The 17102-nt window shown below is 40.6% G+C and overlaps 1 protein-coding gene across 3 annotated transcripts; it reads left to right on the top strand.

The window, feature by feature from the left end:
* Positions 1-696: 696 nt before the first annotated feature.
* LOC134402958 (lipase member M-like) lies at positions 697-15296 on the top strand. 3 transcript variants are annotated; one of them, XM_063132921.1, is made up of 9 exons: positions 697-798; positions 3593-3710; positions 4981-5179; positions 6002-6111; positions 7001-7137; positions 8737-8883; positions 11721-11792; positions 12964-13029; positions 15063-15296. In XM_063132921.1, the coding sequence occupies exons 1-9, from the start codon at positions 697-699 to the stop codon at positions 15294-15296; spliced, it is 1185 nt and encodes a 394-aa protein (XP_062988991.1). The 3 variants fall into 3 exon arrangements, with proteins under 3 accessions (XP_062988991.1, XP_062988992.1, XP_062988993.1); XM_063132922.1 differs by having other exon boundaries at positions 756-798; positions 6002-6099; XM_063132923.1 differs by lacking the exon at positions 11721-11792 and having other exon boundaries at positions 756-798.
* Positions 15297-17102: the final 1806 nt, after the last annotated feature.

The raw sequence follows: 17102 nt of genomic DNA, 5'->3' as shown, positions 1-17102 counted from the left end.
AAGTAGTCAATGGAGGTTTTCCCTTCTTTCATTAACTTCCTCCCAGCGGTGGAATTTTAGTGAAAAAACTACACCCAGTGGAAGAAAACATAGGCAAGTATCAGAACAGAGACTGGACAGTTCTATAGGATCCTTAAGATTACAGTGTATAAGAGCTGCATAAATGGAAATCTTCACCTGGGAAATCCATATCCCTACACTTTGGGGAAAATTATATTATTCATTCATCTCTGACAGGTAAATTAGCTGTCCTAATGTCTGAACCTGGCATCCTAATTAATAGCAGCACCATAAGCATGAGCATGAATTGCTATTTTCTAATACTTTTTGATACTATTTTGTTACTGCCTTTATTACCTATATTCTCTGCAAATACTAATCTTGTATTCCAGTCCTAAACATCCCTACAAACTAGAATGAAGCTTATTGTGGGGCAGGATTGATGTGATCTAAGCACATCTAACCCTAGTGAAACAAATATGATTTTCAACCTGTTGGGCTTTTTTTTAAAAAAAAATTGCCTGAAAATGTCCTTCATATTGCAGCCTGCAGTCAATCTCCTCATAGCATTTTTCACTGCCTAATCCTGTTTTCCCAACACTCTGTTCCATATTTTTCTCCCATCCCAAAGACTGACATTTTCAGAGGTCAAACTTACTGTTTGAAATGACTGGCATTCTTTTTACAAGGTCTACGATGCGGCTTTTTATGGCAGTGGCATGCTTAATCCAGCAGGCTACACATTCAGAAGAATTCACAAGCAAGAGACATTTGAATCCTCAAGGATTCATGACTATCGTAAGTTGTTCATTCAGATGCATTTGGAAACGGTGATTATGCTGGGGAGGGAGGGGCAAAAATTCCATTTCATTTTCAACCAGTTTCTTTGTAACATGCAGGAACAATAGGAACACAATTCCTTCCTGGATAGCCCTAGACAATTAACTCATTTGAAAGTGTTTACCTCCTTTCCAGAGTTGCTTAATGGCAAGCACTTGGCCATGGCTAAATTTAGCTGTTAAAGTTAGTCAAACAAGTAATACAGGAAGCTGTATCCCAAGCTAATATACTTTTGTCTGCCTTGGAGGTGAGCCAGTGTTGTGCCTAATTCATCACACATTTTACCTCACAACACCACGGCATGTTTTTCTCTTGGCTGTTTGTTGGACTTGGAAAAAATGAATATTGGAGTTGTATTTAATGGTAGACTAAAATCATTCAGTGGGTCTACTCTAAGTAGGACTAACATTGCATACAAGCCTTGCAGTCCATATTAAATCAGCTGTGAACCAAAACCACTATTGCTGCTATGTGAACCAACTGAAATCAACATCCATTTAATGGCTGCAATACATGCCTTCATCCCTTTATAGATCATGTTTCTCCCAGTCTACCAAGCAACTATAAGGGGAAGCCTTTGAAAGTTGGGATCATGCTGGCTATCTCCGCCATGATCCATGATTTCAAAAGGATTTCAGCAGACATCGGAGGGAGGGAAACAGAGAGAGAGAGAGATGTGTGTCTGCTTCAAGTATTTCCCCCCAATATATTCTACACTATACTATTTGATACATGGTCAAGGACAGCAGAGTAACAGGGCATCTCTACTTTTCAGTGTTTTAATTTGGCAAAAGCTGCAAGGCCACAACGTGTTAAACAAGGCCTAGAGGAGACTGAGGCTGAAAATCCGGGCTGGTCACAGCCGAGCTGTGTGTCCAAATGATGTACAGAGACTCCCAGGGGCAGAGGGGGGGATGAGCATGGGTTTTCCCAGGGAGAAATAATCCCTGGGGAAACCTGATTTTTCCCGCAGTCTCAGGATCATCCCGAGACTGTGGGAGGTGTGTGGGTGCCCATCCCAGCTTCTTCCCTCTTCCCTGCAAGTAGCGGAGATCAGTAGAGTGAAGGAGCCGGGCCGGGAGGAATGGGGGGGGATGGGGGAGCGGGAGTGGTGTTTTTTTCACTTACCTTTTGCTAGAGTGCAGGAGCGCACTCCAGCTCCTGTAGCTTTTTAAAAAGATGTCTACCTCGACTCGCGTGACATCTCTCCTCCCATTCCAGATGTTGTGCTGGCCATTTGGACATGTGGGACGATCCTGGAAGGAGATAAGTCTGGGATCGCCCCCCTCTCCATCCCTCTACACCTGTATGGTGTAGAAAGGGCCTGATTTGTGGTAGGAGTTTAAGCAGCATGTATTCTATCTGGGCAGACATTGGTAAACTTTTCATACTAACTCCCAGGGATTTGATTTGATTTTAGTTCAAGGATTTGAACTGAACAGTGAAGGAGCACTACTGAATGCCCAAGCCTTGCTCCTCGCTATGAGTTAGCAAAAATGGAAAAGGTCAGGAGGGAGGTTTGGAGCATGGCATTCAAGCATTGGATGGTAGTGACAGTCTGCTGCTCAGCATTGAGCAGGGGCAACCCTCTTCTCCACATGCATCAGGAGAAAAGAAGCCATACAGGCCCCATTCAGAAGTCACCTTAAACCATGGCTTTAACCATGGTGGTTAAGCTAGAATACCAGGCCATGTTCAGAAGACACCTTAAACCATGGTTTTAACTATGGTGAATAAGGCTTTTAAACCATGGTTTAAGGTATCTTCTGAACAAGACCTGGCATCCTAGTTTAACCACCATGGCTAAAGCTGTGGTTTAAGGTGTCTTCTGAACGGGGCCACTGTCTGGGGAGGGATGATGGCAGCACATACTTTAAAAAACCACTGGTAGTGGCCTGAAGGCTCATAGCCAAAAAATTAGAAAACTGCAGAACTTCTAACGTTGAAATCATAGTATACGGAATTATGGTAAATAGTCGTGGCAGAAAAATTGACATACCAACTAAAATTAGCTAAAGGCAAAGTAAAACATGGTAGCATTTTATTCTGGAGATATATACACAGCAGTATATATGTCAAAGCCTTTCCTCATATTATGGAAAGAGACTAAATTTAAGTTTGATATAGAGAAGAACTATAAAGAAAACCTCTAAACAGCCCAAGGACCACATATATTTTCATCTGTAAAGCAAAGCGAAAGATATGAATAGAAGTTAAATATACCACCCTCTCACAATAAGTTGATTTAAATTCAGTGTATTTCTTTTTATTTATATTTACTTCTTTTATTTTATTTTTCATTCTTTCGGTTGATTTTGTCTTGGAATTTTATTTTATTTTAAAAATGTATTTTTAAAAAACAAGCAAACAAACATCACTGTGTTTCACAATAAATCTTACCCTTGAATTTTTGAAAAGCTTTCAGTTGACTTAATCACCTGTAGTTTGGATTCAGATTGAGTCAGAGTATGTGCAGTGGGTTGTATATTTAGTGTCACATTGCCCTAAATCTGTAGCGCCAAAAGCTTTGGCCATTTCCACAACACGCCTAGTTCGTATTTCTTGACACAAAGCACACCAGCTCTCAAAATGCAAGAGAGCTTTTGAAAGAAAGGCCATATTAGAGAGTGCTAAAAACATTTAAATGCATTGTCTATTACATTATGGGAGCTTAGGACTAATAATGTTTACTTAACAATATTTTTGATCCACTTATTTTTATTTGGGCCAAATGCATTATTGTTTCTTGCAGAATGAAATCATTCAACATTGGGGATACCCATATGAAGAATACGAGATTCTTACAGCTGATGGCTATTACCTTCAGGCAAACAGAATTCCTTATGGAATGCACAGTCCTGAGAAATCAGGTATTTCTGTGATGTAATGCTGGTGTTTTGTTTAACACTTTGAGTAGAGCTGGCTTTTCTGGGTGCCGGCTGCGCAGCCGGTACCCAGGGACTTGCAAGGCCAAATTACCTCGGGGGCCCCGAATCTCGTTTCGGTACTGAAGCGAGACAGGCAACCCTCAAAGCACCCCGATTCAAATCGGGGCTGTTTTGGGGGCTCCGAACCGGCCTCCGAGGCAAATCAGGGGGACCATGCACAGCCCTACCACAAAGTGACTAGTGGCATCTTGAAGACAAACAAATTTATTATACCATAGTAAGCATTTGTCGATTAGCTTCAACTGCCAAAATGGTGGGACTGGCTTTTGGTATTATTGGCTGTGTCTCGAGTCAGGGGAAGAGGGGAGAGGGCATAATTTGCTGTTGTGCCTCAGGCAGTAAAATGTCTTGGGCTGTTCCTGTCTTTGAGGATAGTATTATCTCTCCCCTAATTTCTAAGACAAGGTAAAGAGGCCTGCTGGCATACACTTACACTCTTCCTGGCCAGCAGGTAGTGCAGGGAAGATGTATGTTTATGACGGAGAATGAGAACTAGATGGGATGAGCAGGTGAAGGAAAATGTCTGGGGGAGGCCAGGTAACTAGAGAAAGGCTACAATTTTCTCCAGAAGTGGCCATATTTTCTGCTCCTTCTTCCTAGACAATTAAGAGAGAAATTGAGAAAAATAAGATTGCTGAGTTTAGAGTTATATGCATATTATTAATTCTTGCACCACTGCACAATGTGTGGGTATGCTGGGATCACCTGAGCATAGAAAAACCTAATCTTAATTGTATATGCATTGGCAATATATTTCAGAGTGTGTTTCTTGCAGTGGATGCTGGTGGCTAGTGAATCCACTCTGTATATCAGTCAGAACCAGTCAGAGTTCTCTAAAGGAGCTATCTGAAGGAGTGCTTCAGGGCTCTGACTGGTTCTGACTGAAACCTGGAGCAGATTCATCGCCTCACTGACATTAGAGCCACCAGCCTCCACTGGTTTCTTGATGTTGTGAAGTAGTACAAAGAGAAGTAGTAGATCTGAAAAATCACTTTGCAACAAGCAATCATTCTTGACTTAAGGGAGAAAATGAAGTTCTCCTATAAATGTAGAAGTAGGCTTGCATCCAACCTAGGGATTACCAACACCAGAGTAGGATTTTTTGATGCTCCAATCGGTGGGGTGAAAGGTCAAGAGGCAAAATGACAAAAAAACCCAAAAATATATAATGTTCATTTTCTTTCTTTTCCAGGAGCTAGACCAGTGGTGTTACTGGTACCAGGTTTGGTCTTTGAGGGTAGGTGCTGGATTGCAAATCTTCCCAACAATAGCCTGGGATTTGTTCTAGCAGATGCAGGCTATGATGTCTGGATGATAAACAACAGAGGGACCTCCTGGTCAAGAAGACACCAGACCCTTTCAATTGACCAAGAAGAATTTTGGGATTTCAGGTGAATTCAAGGGTTACCTTGTCCTGTATCTTGGATAGATGGGTGTTGTAGCTGTATAGAAGTAGAGTTACCTTATTTGTGTCACCAAAACAGCCTAATGAAGACTGAACATGCTCAGTGGGTGCAGATTTAGCTGATCGGCTGTAACCCTGAACAACAATTCATTTATTTATTACCCGCCTCTCAACACTGCAACATTTTGTTGCTGTTCCAAACTGTTTTAGCTGATTAATGCTGCAAACCTATACACATTGACCTATTTAGGATTGCACTGTAAATTCCTATGAGTCATGGAAAATCCATAGGTCATTTATTCTAGATAAACATTCCTTATTTTTTCATTATTAGTATATTTAAAAGTATATTTCCTTATAATAACAGTAAACAAATAATTCTTAATATCTTCATGATATGTAATCAGTACATCATCAGTCCTAATTCTAAGCATTATTCCCTTTTCCCACATTGTATTTCTTAAGTCAGTTTTAGAGCTGAGAGTGGAATAAGGGGAATTTTGAATGTTGAATTTTAATAGTGAACAATCGTTTTTATTTGATAATGAAAAAGTTAAAAATGCTACCACTACTTTGCAGCATGACATGCTGAAAGCTAACGGAGTAAGATTAAGTAAGGGATACATATTGAAATGAATATGATAATAATAAAATTTCCCTTTATTTCTGAACTGTTTGCACAGAAGAATAAACTTGCAACCTTATCCAAACGGCATGATCATCATGCCTTTATACTGCACAATCTATATTGTATTCAAGTATTGTCTGGATTAATTTCAACTCCACTGTGTATGTGTATATGTTACAGTTTTCATGAAATGGGAATGTATGATATTCCAGCAGCCATTAACTTTATCCTACAAAAGACTCAACAAGATGGATTATATTATGTTGGCCACTCCCAAGGTAGTGCAATTGGTAAGTTGATTGGTTTTGTAATCCGCCCAGAGAGCTTTGACTGTGGGGTGGTATATAATTGCAATAAATAAATAGTGTGGAATGTATTTCATCATTATGTTCTTCTTGACTTTGCCAAACACTGGCTATTGAGGTCCAATGTTAGAATATGGAAACAAAGTTCGAAGACCAAAAAAGTAGAGTTTTTGTATGTTTCTTTCAGAAGACATCTCAGAATCAGAACCTCATTATTCAGGCTGAGGGATGTTGCAGATATCAGGGGGGAGTCTGACAGAGACCCACTCACTCAGCCCCCTGGACTGGAGTCCATGGACCGTGCCATCTGCCTGAACCTGTTCAGTGCAGGGCACGAAGCACCAGCTGATCTACAATTGACCAGTGAGCGGTGCATGGTTGCCCGTTCCCTCAGCAATCCACCATTTTGTGTAAAAATGGTGGCTTATTCTTTTACGTAATTGGCCTTTTATGCAAATAAAGACCATAAACTTGCATAAATGGCCATTTTATGAGGTAGACTAGGGTGAGTCTATCCATCCCGACTCAGAACATACTCAGTTCAAAGTTACTAGACCAGGGGCTATCAAATATAGTATTCCTTTTCAAAAGTATATAGCCAAATGCATCAAGAAGGTCCTAAAGATATAATTAGGGAAGTTGCGAGTGTAAGACTGAGTCCGTGACGGCAGTGCCCCCCCCCCATGTCTGGCCCTCACAGACCCAGTTGGACACTCCCGGAGCAGGCATGACCCAAACCCATGACCTGGCTTCTGACATTGCACCCTTTCCCCCACACAGTGGGGGGGGGGAATGTGCACTTTCAGGACTCATAATAATGTAATATAATAATGTTTTGCAGCTGGCGGATTTTGAAATTGTTTCTCCTCTGCAGGTTTTATTGCTTTTTCAGCCATGCCACAGCTTGCTGAAAAAATCAAGCTCTTCATGGCCTTGGCTCCTCCCTACACACTTGCGGACACCAAGGGGGCCCAGAAATTGCTTTTGTCACTTCCTGATGGATTAATAAAAGTAGGTATTTCTCATATCTTTTTCTTATGTGTGTTTAGTGATGGGCAATCATTCATTTTGTAAATAATTGGGGGTGGGGTAGAGAAATCTTTATTAAATTAAAAGGTTTTCTCCTTGACATTCAACTGTTTTCTTTTTCTTTTTTTCCTTTTCCTTTTCCCCCAAAGTGTGTATTCACTTTGACACACATTAAGATGCTTCAGGGCTTCTTGACATGGACCACATAGTGCCCATCGCTTGCACCTTTTTGTCTTAATTGATAGAGGCAAGGGCAGCAGAGATGGTTCAATTTGCTCTAGGGGTGGCATCTCAGGGTTGAGGAAGACTTGAGCCTCAACATTACAAATTAACACATCTTAATGGGAAAAGGTTTCTTAGCTGGAACCTTAATCTTCTTTTCTGAAAAGAAATGCTGGCCAGTGTTTCCAACAAGTCAAGCCACCCTCCTAAACCTTTGTTATCAGTGGATTCAGTGGGTCATGGCAAGTGGAGTCTGGCAAATTAAGGGTCACATGCGTTATCATAGCACAGCCTTTTGCTATGCTTAAGGACTAGCAGATATAACTCCCATTCAGAAGACACTTTTTGCCTTATTCACCAAGGTTAAAGCCATGGTTTAAGGTGTCTTCTGAACACAGCCTGTCTTTTTGGCTTAACCACCATGGTTAAAGCCGTGGTTTAAGGTGTCTTTTGAATGGGGCTATTCTGTGGCATACTTCTTTGCAGACTATAGCCCACTTCTCAGAAGCATGAAGTAGACTCTCTAGTCCATGAAAATATATACCATGATAAGCTGGGCTGACATTTCTCAGAAACGAATTTTTATTTATTATTTATTTATTTACATTATTTATATACTGCTCCATATCTAAAGTAGATTCTGGAGCGGTGCACATAAGTATAAACAGCAAACAGGAAGACAATTAAAAAAGCTTTTTAAAATTGTTCAATTTAAAACAAAGGACCAGTAAAAACAATGGCTAGTCAGTTGAGGAAGGCTTCTAAAAATAAGAGGGGTATTTTTTCTGGAGGCGCCGGAAGCAGCCTAGTATTGGTGTCTGCCTGACCTCCAGGGGCAGGGAGTTCCAAAGAGAAGGGATTTTCTGTTCAATTTGCTGAAAAAGTACATTTTCAGGCTCTCACTGAATTGTTGGAAAATTTCATTCTTCACCCCCCACTTTCTTTGTTCACAAACAGGGTGGAGAATTTTGAGTGCAACTGAAAATCCAATTTAAATATTGCTCAATGTTGTTTTAATATTATTATTAATTTTAGTGAACCACCCAGAGAGCTTCGGCTATTGGGAGGTATAAAAATGTAATAAATAAATAAATAAATAAATAATTGAAGAAAGGAAGGGGGTAGTCATCTTCTCTTAGCCCATGGCTTCCTTTGTCCTCCAGTATGAGGAGTCTGGGAATGCATCTTCCAGCCCTTTTCTCTGGTGAATTGGGGGCCAGTCCCAGTTGCCCTGGAGACCTCTGTTTTTCCAGAGGTCTCTGGTTTTTCCTGGTGCATCTGGTCACCCTATGATAAGGATCCATTATTTAGACATGGTCCAAAGAGATTCAAATTGATTTATGTATTCTTGTTTTGCAGTATATATGGGGCAATAAAGAACTCCAGTTTTTTAGTAACAAGATAAAAAAAATGAATGCCGAGTTGTGTAGCCATCAAGGAATAGACAAGCTTTGTCTCCAAGTAATTTCCCTTGGTGCAGGTTTTAATGATGGAAACCTAAACATGGTAAGTGAATTCTATGATTTAATTTTGTTTTTAGCTAAATAAAACTATATGGATTCTTCTTCTTTTTTATTTATTTATTTATTTCATTTCTATACTATACCATAGCCGAAGATCTCTGGGCAGTTTACAACAATTCATAAAAATACACCAACATTACAAAAAATACAACATGATAAAGCAGTCTAAAAAAATTAACACAAAAAGATTAAAACAACATAAACAGTTAAAACCATTTTAAACTGTCCAGGTTCTCCAATGTCTCATCTCATTTCCCACATTAGATTGTGCTCATTTGTAATCTCCTTCAAATAGAATAAGTCTACATATTCTTAAGTGTGCACACTCTTGTTTGCTCTCTCTTTCTCTCACGAACATACACACACACACACACATTAAATGTCCCATATTTCTAGATCCAAAATCGAATGAAATGATTATTACATTATAATGAATCTAATGAAATGATTATTACATTATTTCTTTAAAAGATCTCTTTAATTTCTTCAACATTGTTGATTTATTCATATATATTATTTCACAAGATAGGATTTAGCCAGTATATAATTTTAGATGTTTCACCTAATTTAAACTTCCTTGTAAGATTGGATGATAAAATATTTCTTCCAAGTGTAGGCACACGCTATTTATGTGATCATTTCATTATGACAACAAACACATTGCCAGAGTTATATCATATTTTATTACGTCTGAAATAATTACATCCATTCCTTCAGTGTCTCCAAAACCTAACCATACACCTGTATAGTCATGCCCAAGTATTAAGTTTTGTCAAGTGAGCTCCCTTTTGTGTCCCACCATTGGGAGCTGTACATCATGTAGAAGAAAAATGCAAGAGACTTAGGACTTAGGGATGGATGGCCTATTCTGTGTTTGGCTCTGGTGGACACTCACCAAGCTACTGCTGCACCCAACAAGGCTAAGAAGCTGTTCGCCATTGTCTAGAGCTTCCATTGTTATGTACAATGGAGGCTCTGGAAACTGCATATCTTCTACCTTGCGTAAATGGGACCTCTACAGCCGTTATTTATGCAAGGTAAGAAATACTAGTTCCCAGAGCCTCCATTATGCAGAACAATGGAAGCTCCACAAATTGTGTCTTTCCCAGATTGCATAAATGGCGTCTGTAAAGGCCCCATGTATGCAAGATTAAAAGCGTGAATGATCCATTCCTGCCTTTAATCTTGTGCAAATGGGGCCTTTATGGCTGCCATTTATGCAAGGTGGAAGATCTGCAATTTCTGGAGCCTCTTCAAGGTGACTCCCTTGAAGAGGCACATATAGCTGCAGGTGCTCATGGTGGATTCAGGTAAGATGTAAGGGGCTTCCAAGACTATGCCAGCTGAGCAGCTGCTCCTGCTTGCCCTCTGCTGTAAGAGCCCTCTGCCCCTTACCCGGACCCACTGTGAATGCCCACAGATGTCCAGGCTTCTTCAAGGGAGTTGCCATTTTTAAATTGGTGACTCCCATGAACAGGTGCAGATGGCTGCAGGTGCTCATGGGGGAGGGTCTTACACAGTGGGTGGGCTCTCATGGCAGAGGGGCTTGCATGGTGGGGGGTTCGTGTGATGGATGGCTTTAGTGGGCGCCCAGAAAAGCTGGGTGCTGGCCGGCCCATCAGATGTCTAAATAATTTGGACATCTGAATCTTGATCCAGATCCAGATTTGGAAGCTCCAAATCAGCCTCTGAAGTGGGTAGCGGGGGGGGGGGGGCAGTGCACAGCCCTACTTTATGGTGATACAATATTGACATCCTAGATACACTGGGAAGGATCCAGAGAAAAGCATGGCCCTTTTCCCCCTTGTAGCCCCATCCCAGATAACAGTCCCCTAATGATTAGATACCCTGATCAGTGGGATGAGCTTTGGCTCAGGGTACTGGAAGGGAAGGTGAATCTCTGAGAATCGGACATTGTACATCACAATGAGGAATGAAAACCATTTGTGCTCAGAACCCTGTATTTGCATACAAATCTCCTGTAATTCTATTATTTATGTTATGGGTAATGTGAATTGAATGGTAAATGTGCATAACAACCAGATACTGTGCACATTCTCCACGCTTCATGAAGAAGAACTTTGCATAGTTCTTGTTCAATATACATAATCTCCAACAGTCCTAGTGGAATGTGCATATTTCAATAGGATTTTGTACATTCTCTCCGGGTAGCTTTTAAAACTCAGCTAAAAACTTTTCTGTTCCCTGTAGCTTTTAAATATTGAGTTTGTTCTGACTCTATACTGTTTAGCTTCACCCTACCCAGTGCCTGTTTACACTTCCCTGTGCCTGTTTGCATTCTCTTTCCCTCCTTATTGTTTACTACAACTTTATTAGATTGTAAGCCTATGCGGCAGGGTCTTGCTATTTACTGTGTAATCTGTACAGCACTATGTACATTGATGGTGCTATATAAATAAATAAATAAATAAATAATAATAATAAAATGTACATATCTCAACTGCATTCTGTACATTATCCAGTAAATATGTATATTTTCCAAGAAATATGCCATTGGCTTCTGTCTGTAGACCATGTGCATCCTGTTGTCTAATGTTATGCAACCTTATGTGTACATTCTCCATGACACTTACTGAATGTGCACAATGGCCAGTTATGCAAATTAACCCTCCAACCCCTAAGATACACATGTGCATGCATGCACACGCATGCACACATACACACACACACACACACTATATTGGCTCTATTAACATGACAGTGGCTTCTATAATAAACTCTTACATTCATTCATTTCTTTCTTTACTGCTGTCAGAAAAGCACATTCTAAAACGATGCCCATGTCTATTGCTTTTCTAGAGTCGGGCAGATGTATATCTTGGAACCTATCCTGATTTTTCTTCTGTGAAAACAGTAGTCCACTGGGCCCAGGTAGTGTTTAATCATTTCCCCCCCTGCAATTCAATATGTATCTATCAATATTTGCTATTTGTCTGTAGGTTTTGTCTGTAACCTCCAGCCTGTGGGCCAGATATGTCCTGCGAGTGTTCCCATTCTGGGCTGCCAGATTTTCCCCCAAGCCTGTCCCTTCTCCCAAGAGCTTCCCATTCTCAATACTCAGTGGGGAACAGCTATTATCTTCTATCACCTGCAATTGCACATAACCTCATTTCCTTGCCAGAGCAAATGGGCAAGGTCCGTAGAGGAACCTGCTGCTTCAGTCATGCATTACCCTTGAGGCTTGTCCTGCTTAGATGTGAGTAGACATGCAGAGGCTTGTCCTGCTTACTTCTGAGGGATGTGTAAATCTAGGGAGACCATATGGAAAGGAGGAGAGGGCTCCTGCATCTTTAACAGTTGTGTAGAAAAGGGAATTTCAGCAGGTGTCAATTGTATGCATGCAGCACCTGGTGAAATTTACTCTTCATCACAACAGTTAAAGCTGCAGGAGCCCTGCCCTCTTTTGTATCTGGTCACTCTAGTATAGCTCCTGCAGTTTTAACTGTTGTGATGAAGAGGGAATTTCACCAGGTGCTGCATGCATACAATTGACACCTGCTGAAATTCCATTTTCCAAACAACTGTTAAAGATACAGGATCCCTGTCCTCCTTTCCATATGGTCACGCTAAGTATAGGCATGCTTTGCCTCCCTCCACCCACACCAATAAAGCCCCGCCCCCTTGGCAATTTCCTCAGCCTAGAGAGGAGGGAGAAAATACACAATTTCCCCAGTCTCAGGGAAATTGCATATTTTACCCCACTGCGTTAACTGAGTTCCACCCAGACCTGCACCCCTTTGTCCTTCGGCACTGAAGAGGTGAAAATCTGTTGCCCTCAAAGGCTCATGTGGATTTTTGTCCCATCGCTAGTCCCACCTACAAATAGAATGTGACCCCCTCAGACCTTTCCAGATTGAAATTCAGCCCTTAGATGAAAATGGTCCCCCACATGTGTTTTAGTGCTTAATGTATGCATGTGAATATTTAAGTTTCCATTTCTATTTCACCTTTTGTATTTTATGGTTTTTAAGTGTGGTGTTATTTATCTTTTTGAAAACTTACCGAATTACTATTTGCACATAATTCTTTCCCATCTTTTTAGGTTTTCAAATCAAAAGAATTTAAATATTTTAACTATGGCCATAAGAACCAATTGGTGTACAACATGGTAAGGAAAGGGTGGGGGGAATAATAATGGTGATTTGTCAGATATTAATTTGTTGGATGTAATGAGTGGTTTTGGCTGCTGTTAAAAGCTTATTGCTATCAATGCTGTGTAATCAGTTTTCCATAACTTGGGGAACTGAGAGCAAATCAAAGCATGAAAATGAATCTGTTGAAATGGCAAGTTCTTCTATATATTTATGATAGGTATTAATTCTCCTCTGGGCAACAGCCTTTGCTTTTTGACACTTTTTACCATATATTGTTTCTTTACTTCTGAAAACTGTCACATACCTTCCCTCTTAATATTTGTCTCACTTAACTACTTATACCTAGTTCCTATACCTGTTCCTTGTACAACTTCCATGATGATCATTCTCAATAATTGTTTTAATCATTTCCAATCATTCTTTAAACTAGGGTGCTGTACATAAATATTCACTCTTTGTGGGAAGGAAGAGTGCATTTCTTCCACCAGGTAACTGTTCCTGCCCCATGTGGAAATGATTCAAACTTCTTTAATCAAAGATGTAAATTAACAATTCAACTAGTGAGATGCAAGATATCCAAACATTTTGAAAAATATATATGTATTTGATTTAGGAATGTGTGAATCAGCAAAACTTGAACTTGCCAACATCCTCCAAATTCTGTTATTTATTTAAAACATTTGTATCCAGCCCTATATCATTAAGATCTCAGGGTGGTGTACAGCAGCATATGACAGGATGAAAGTGGTACATGGAATGTGGCTTGTGCCCCAACAGTTATAAGCACACTTCAATACTGCTATAAAGCAGTAGTGTAGACTTAGCCCTAATTGCATTCGACCTTTGTTTTATTTTTCCTTTTCACATGAAGATCTATGCATACTTGCATGTGCATTTTCCCAAACATACACAGAAGTTGTCCGCATCTTTGAAATGTATGTGTTCTTCTCCCATCAATTAGTGTATTTGTGCACATTTTCCAAAAGTACAATTTTCCCTCCATGTGTATTTTTCAAATGTGTGCATGGCGGACACAACTTTTTGGATCTACGGATCACATTGCAAGCTTGGAAATGTACAGACTTTGATCACAGATTGCATCGTGTTTGGTTCAGAAGATGAACTGAACTGAATTTCTCATTCAGGGCAGTCCTATGGTCCCTGGGAGAGCAGAAGTGAGGGGGGCATTTGTTGCTCTTCCTCCATTTTTAAATAAGCATTGCTTGCAATGGGATGGTGGAATCATTTAGACCAGCTTCAGGGCTGGTCTGAATGTTTCCCCATGTAGGGGCTGGGAGGAATTTAGAGAAAGTTTGAGGCTGTAGACAAAGCTCTAATATCAGAGGAGAAGATCCAATCTTGTATCTCCATCCTCTATGCCCCTGGAAAGGGGATAGAATTGGGAGCATGGTGTGGGATGAGCAGGATAGACTCTGGATCCAAAAGATCTAACACCCCCCCCCAAGACCCCAACTATGCTCCCAACATGGGACATCATTTAGACCAGTTACAACTGTTCTAAACAATATCCCCCACTGCAAACAATGGGAACGAGATGGGTAAAACAATGGAGAAGATGGCAAATGCCACTCAACGCTCAGTTCTGACCTGCCAGCACTAGCCCAGCAGGGCTTAGGAAATGACAGAGCCCTCCAAGCTCAGAGAGTTCTGACAGAAATATAGGATGAGTAAAAAATAGCCAAAGGCAAGGGTGGAACCAAGTAATCTTCAAACATAAATATTAGCAAAGGTTTTATTAAAGTGCCAAGGTGCCTACGCGTTTCGAACGCAGTTGCGTTCTTTCTCAGGGCTTTATAGCATTCGTGAAGTTGTCAAAATAAATGCAATTATTTTTGGTTCATGGGAGAGTTTCATGTTTTACAGTGGATAAATGAAAAGAATGAATGAGAAGAACTTGGTTGAATGGCATCTAGGCCCTGATGCCATTCAGCTGATAATTTGTATGATGAAATGTCTGAAAAACAAGGAAAATTGTCAAATTGATCAGTGAAACCTCTTTTCCTATTTTGCATCTTTTCTTCAACAGACCAAGCCTCCATCCTATAAAATAGAAGACATGCCTGTTCCAACTGCTGTATGGAGTGGTGGAATGGACATTGTCACAGGCAAAAAGAACATCGAGCAATTGCTCCCCCGAATCACTAATTTAGTTTTCTATAGGAATATAACTGAATGGAACCATGCTGATTTTATTTGGGGTGTTGATCCCCTAAAACACATGTACCTGGATATGCTGCGACTCATGCAGCAATACAAATAAAAAAATTATATTCCACATCAATTTGGAAACTTTTTTTTTATTTCCTGATATGAAATGTCTGTAAGGTACCTTGTGCTACCATTTCCCTTTCTTAATTTAGCTGTATTTTTACAACATATTGTTCACCACTTTTTTTCCCCTTCATTTATCTGGTTATTCTGGTGCAGCTGGTGGGAGAGGTAACTTATTTTTATTTTATTTTACTTATTTTTGCATTTATATCCTGCCTTTTTTCCTCCAAGGAACCCAAAGCAGCATACATAATCCTCTTCCTCCTCTCCATTTTATCCTCACAACAACAACAACCCTGTGAGGTAGGTTGGGCTGAGAGTCTGTGACTGGCCCAAAGCCACCCAGTGGGTTTCCATGGCTGAATGGGGACTAGAACCCAGATCTCCTGATTCCCAGTCCAACACTTTAGCCACTATACCACACTGGCTCCCAAGACACAACAATGGCATTTTCCTCACTGAAAGGAATTCATCACCCAGTCATTGTGCAGATGGTGGAGCTGTTGTTCTCCCTGTGCCATGATGTAGCATGGCTGTCAGTGAAGTCATGTAGCATGGAGAGGAAAGACCAGATACTTTAGCAGATACAACCTCTGAGTTTTGCACCCATGCAAGGGCTGGCCACCAGGACAAGACAGCTTTTTATTTTCATTACTCTTGCCTGCCTGCCTCTTATTTTTCCTTAAAGGCCAAATGTAGCTAGTAGATCTGGTACAATGCCTGTATTATCTCATCAAACATAAAACACAGAACAGTTGAATGCTCCCAGCAGTCATTTCCCAGCCCATTATCTTCTGCATTAACAACTTTGTGTTGTCTTTAGAATGGGATCTGAGTCCCTCAGGCTTGAAGGTTCAGAAAAGAAGAAGGGTTGCTCCTTGGTCCCCACCTGCTGGCCCTGGGCCCAGGCACAGTGGCAAATGTGGTCTTCTCAACTTCTTCCATGAGACCCGTCATTATTATTTGTGTCAACCTTATGTTTGTGCCACTTTCCCAGCACCAATACGGCAGAGATTTTCATGCACAACATTAAAACAGCCATGTATCAAAGCAAACATGGCGTCACCCTTCAGGGCTTTCAAAATCAGTTTGGGGATTCAGATACTTTATTTATTAAATTTATTTATTTGTTAAATTTATATACCGCCCCAGAGCCAAAGCTCTCTGGGTGGTTTACAAAAGTTAAAAACAGTGAACATTAAAAAGTATACAAAATTTAAAACCATCAAAAACATAATAAAACAGTATAAAACAATGGTATCCATTTAAAAACAGTTCTGGGGTCCGTTAAAAAACAAACAAACTTAGCATTGTTAAATGCTGTTAAGTGCCTGAGGGAAGAGAAAAGTCTTGACCTGGCGCAGAAGGCGTCAGGCGAGCCTCATTGGGGAGATCGTTCTATAATTGGGGGGGGGCACCACTGAAAAGGCCCTCTCCCTTGTAAAACATCCAAAATCCAGGGAGGAAGTCCTGAAGTCTACAGCTAGGGAATCTTCAAAGGGGTGGGGGGGATTGCATTTCCTCACATTGCTTTGAATTGTGCTTCTGTCCCATAATAGGGACACATAAACAAAGAATGTGGCCCATTCAGTGGGCAGGTGTGTGTGTGTGTGTGTGTGCTGCTTTTCCTGCACACAGCAGGAAATGGCAGGATGTTTCGCAACAGGAAAAAAGTGGATTTTTCTAGGTCTTTTTTTAATACATGAAAACAATCAGAAAGTGTGGGAGAATGGTGTTGGGAATAGGACTCACAAAAATCTGTGAATGCCGAGTAACAAGCGTGCTATCAAATGCT

Source organism: Elgaria multicarinata, chromosome 8, assembly GCF_023053635.1.
Source record: "Elgaria multicarinata webbii isolate HBS135686 ecotype San Diego chromosome 8, rElgMul1.1.pri, whole genome shotgun sequence".
Lineage (NCBI taxonomy): Eukaryota > Metazoa > Chordata > Lepidosauria > Squamata > Anguidae > Elgaria > Elgaria multicarinata.
Note: the sequence above shows the minus strand (reverse complement) of the source record. Positions and strands in the feature narration are given on the sequence as shown.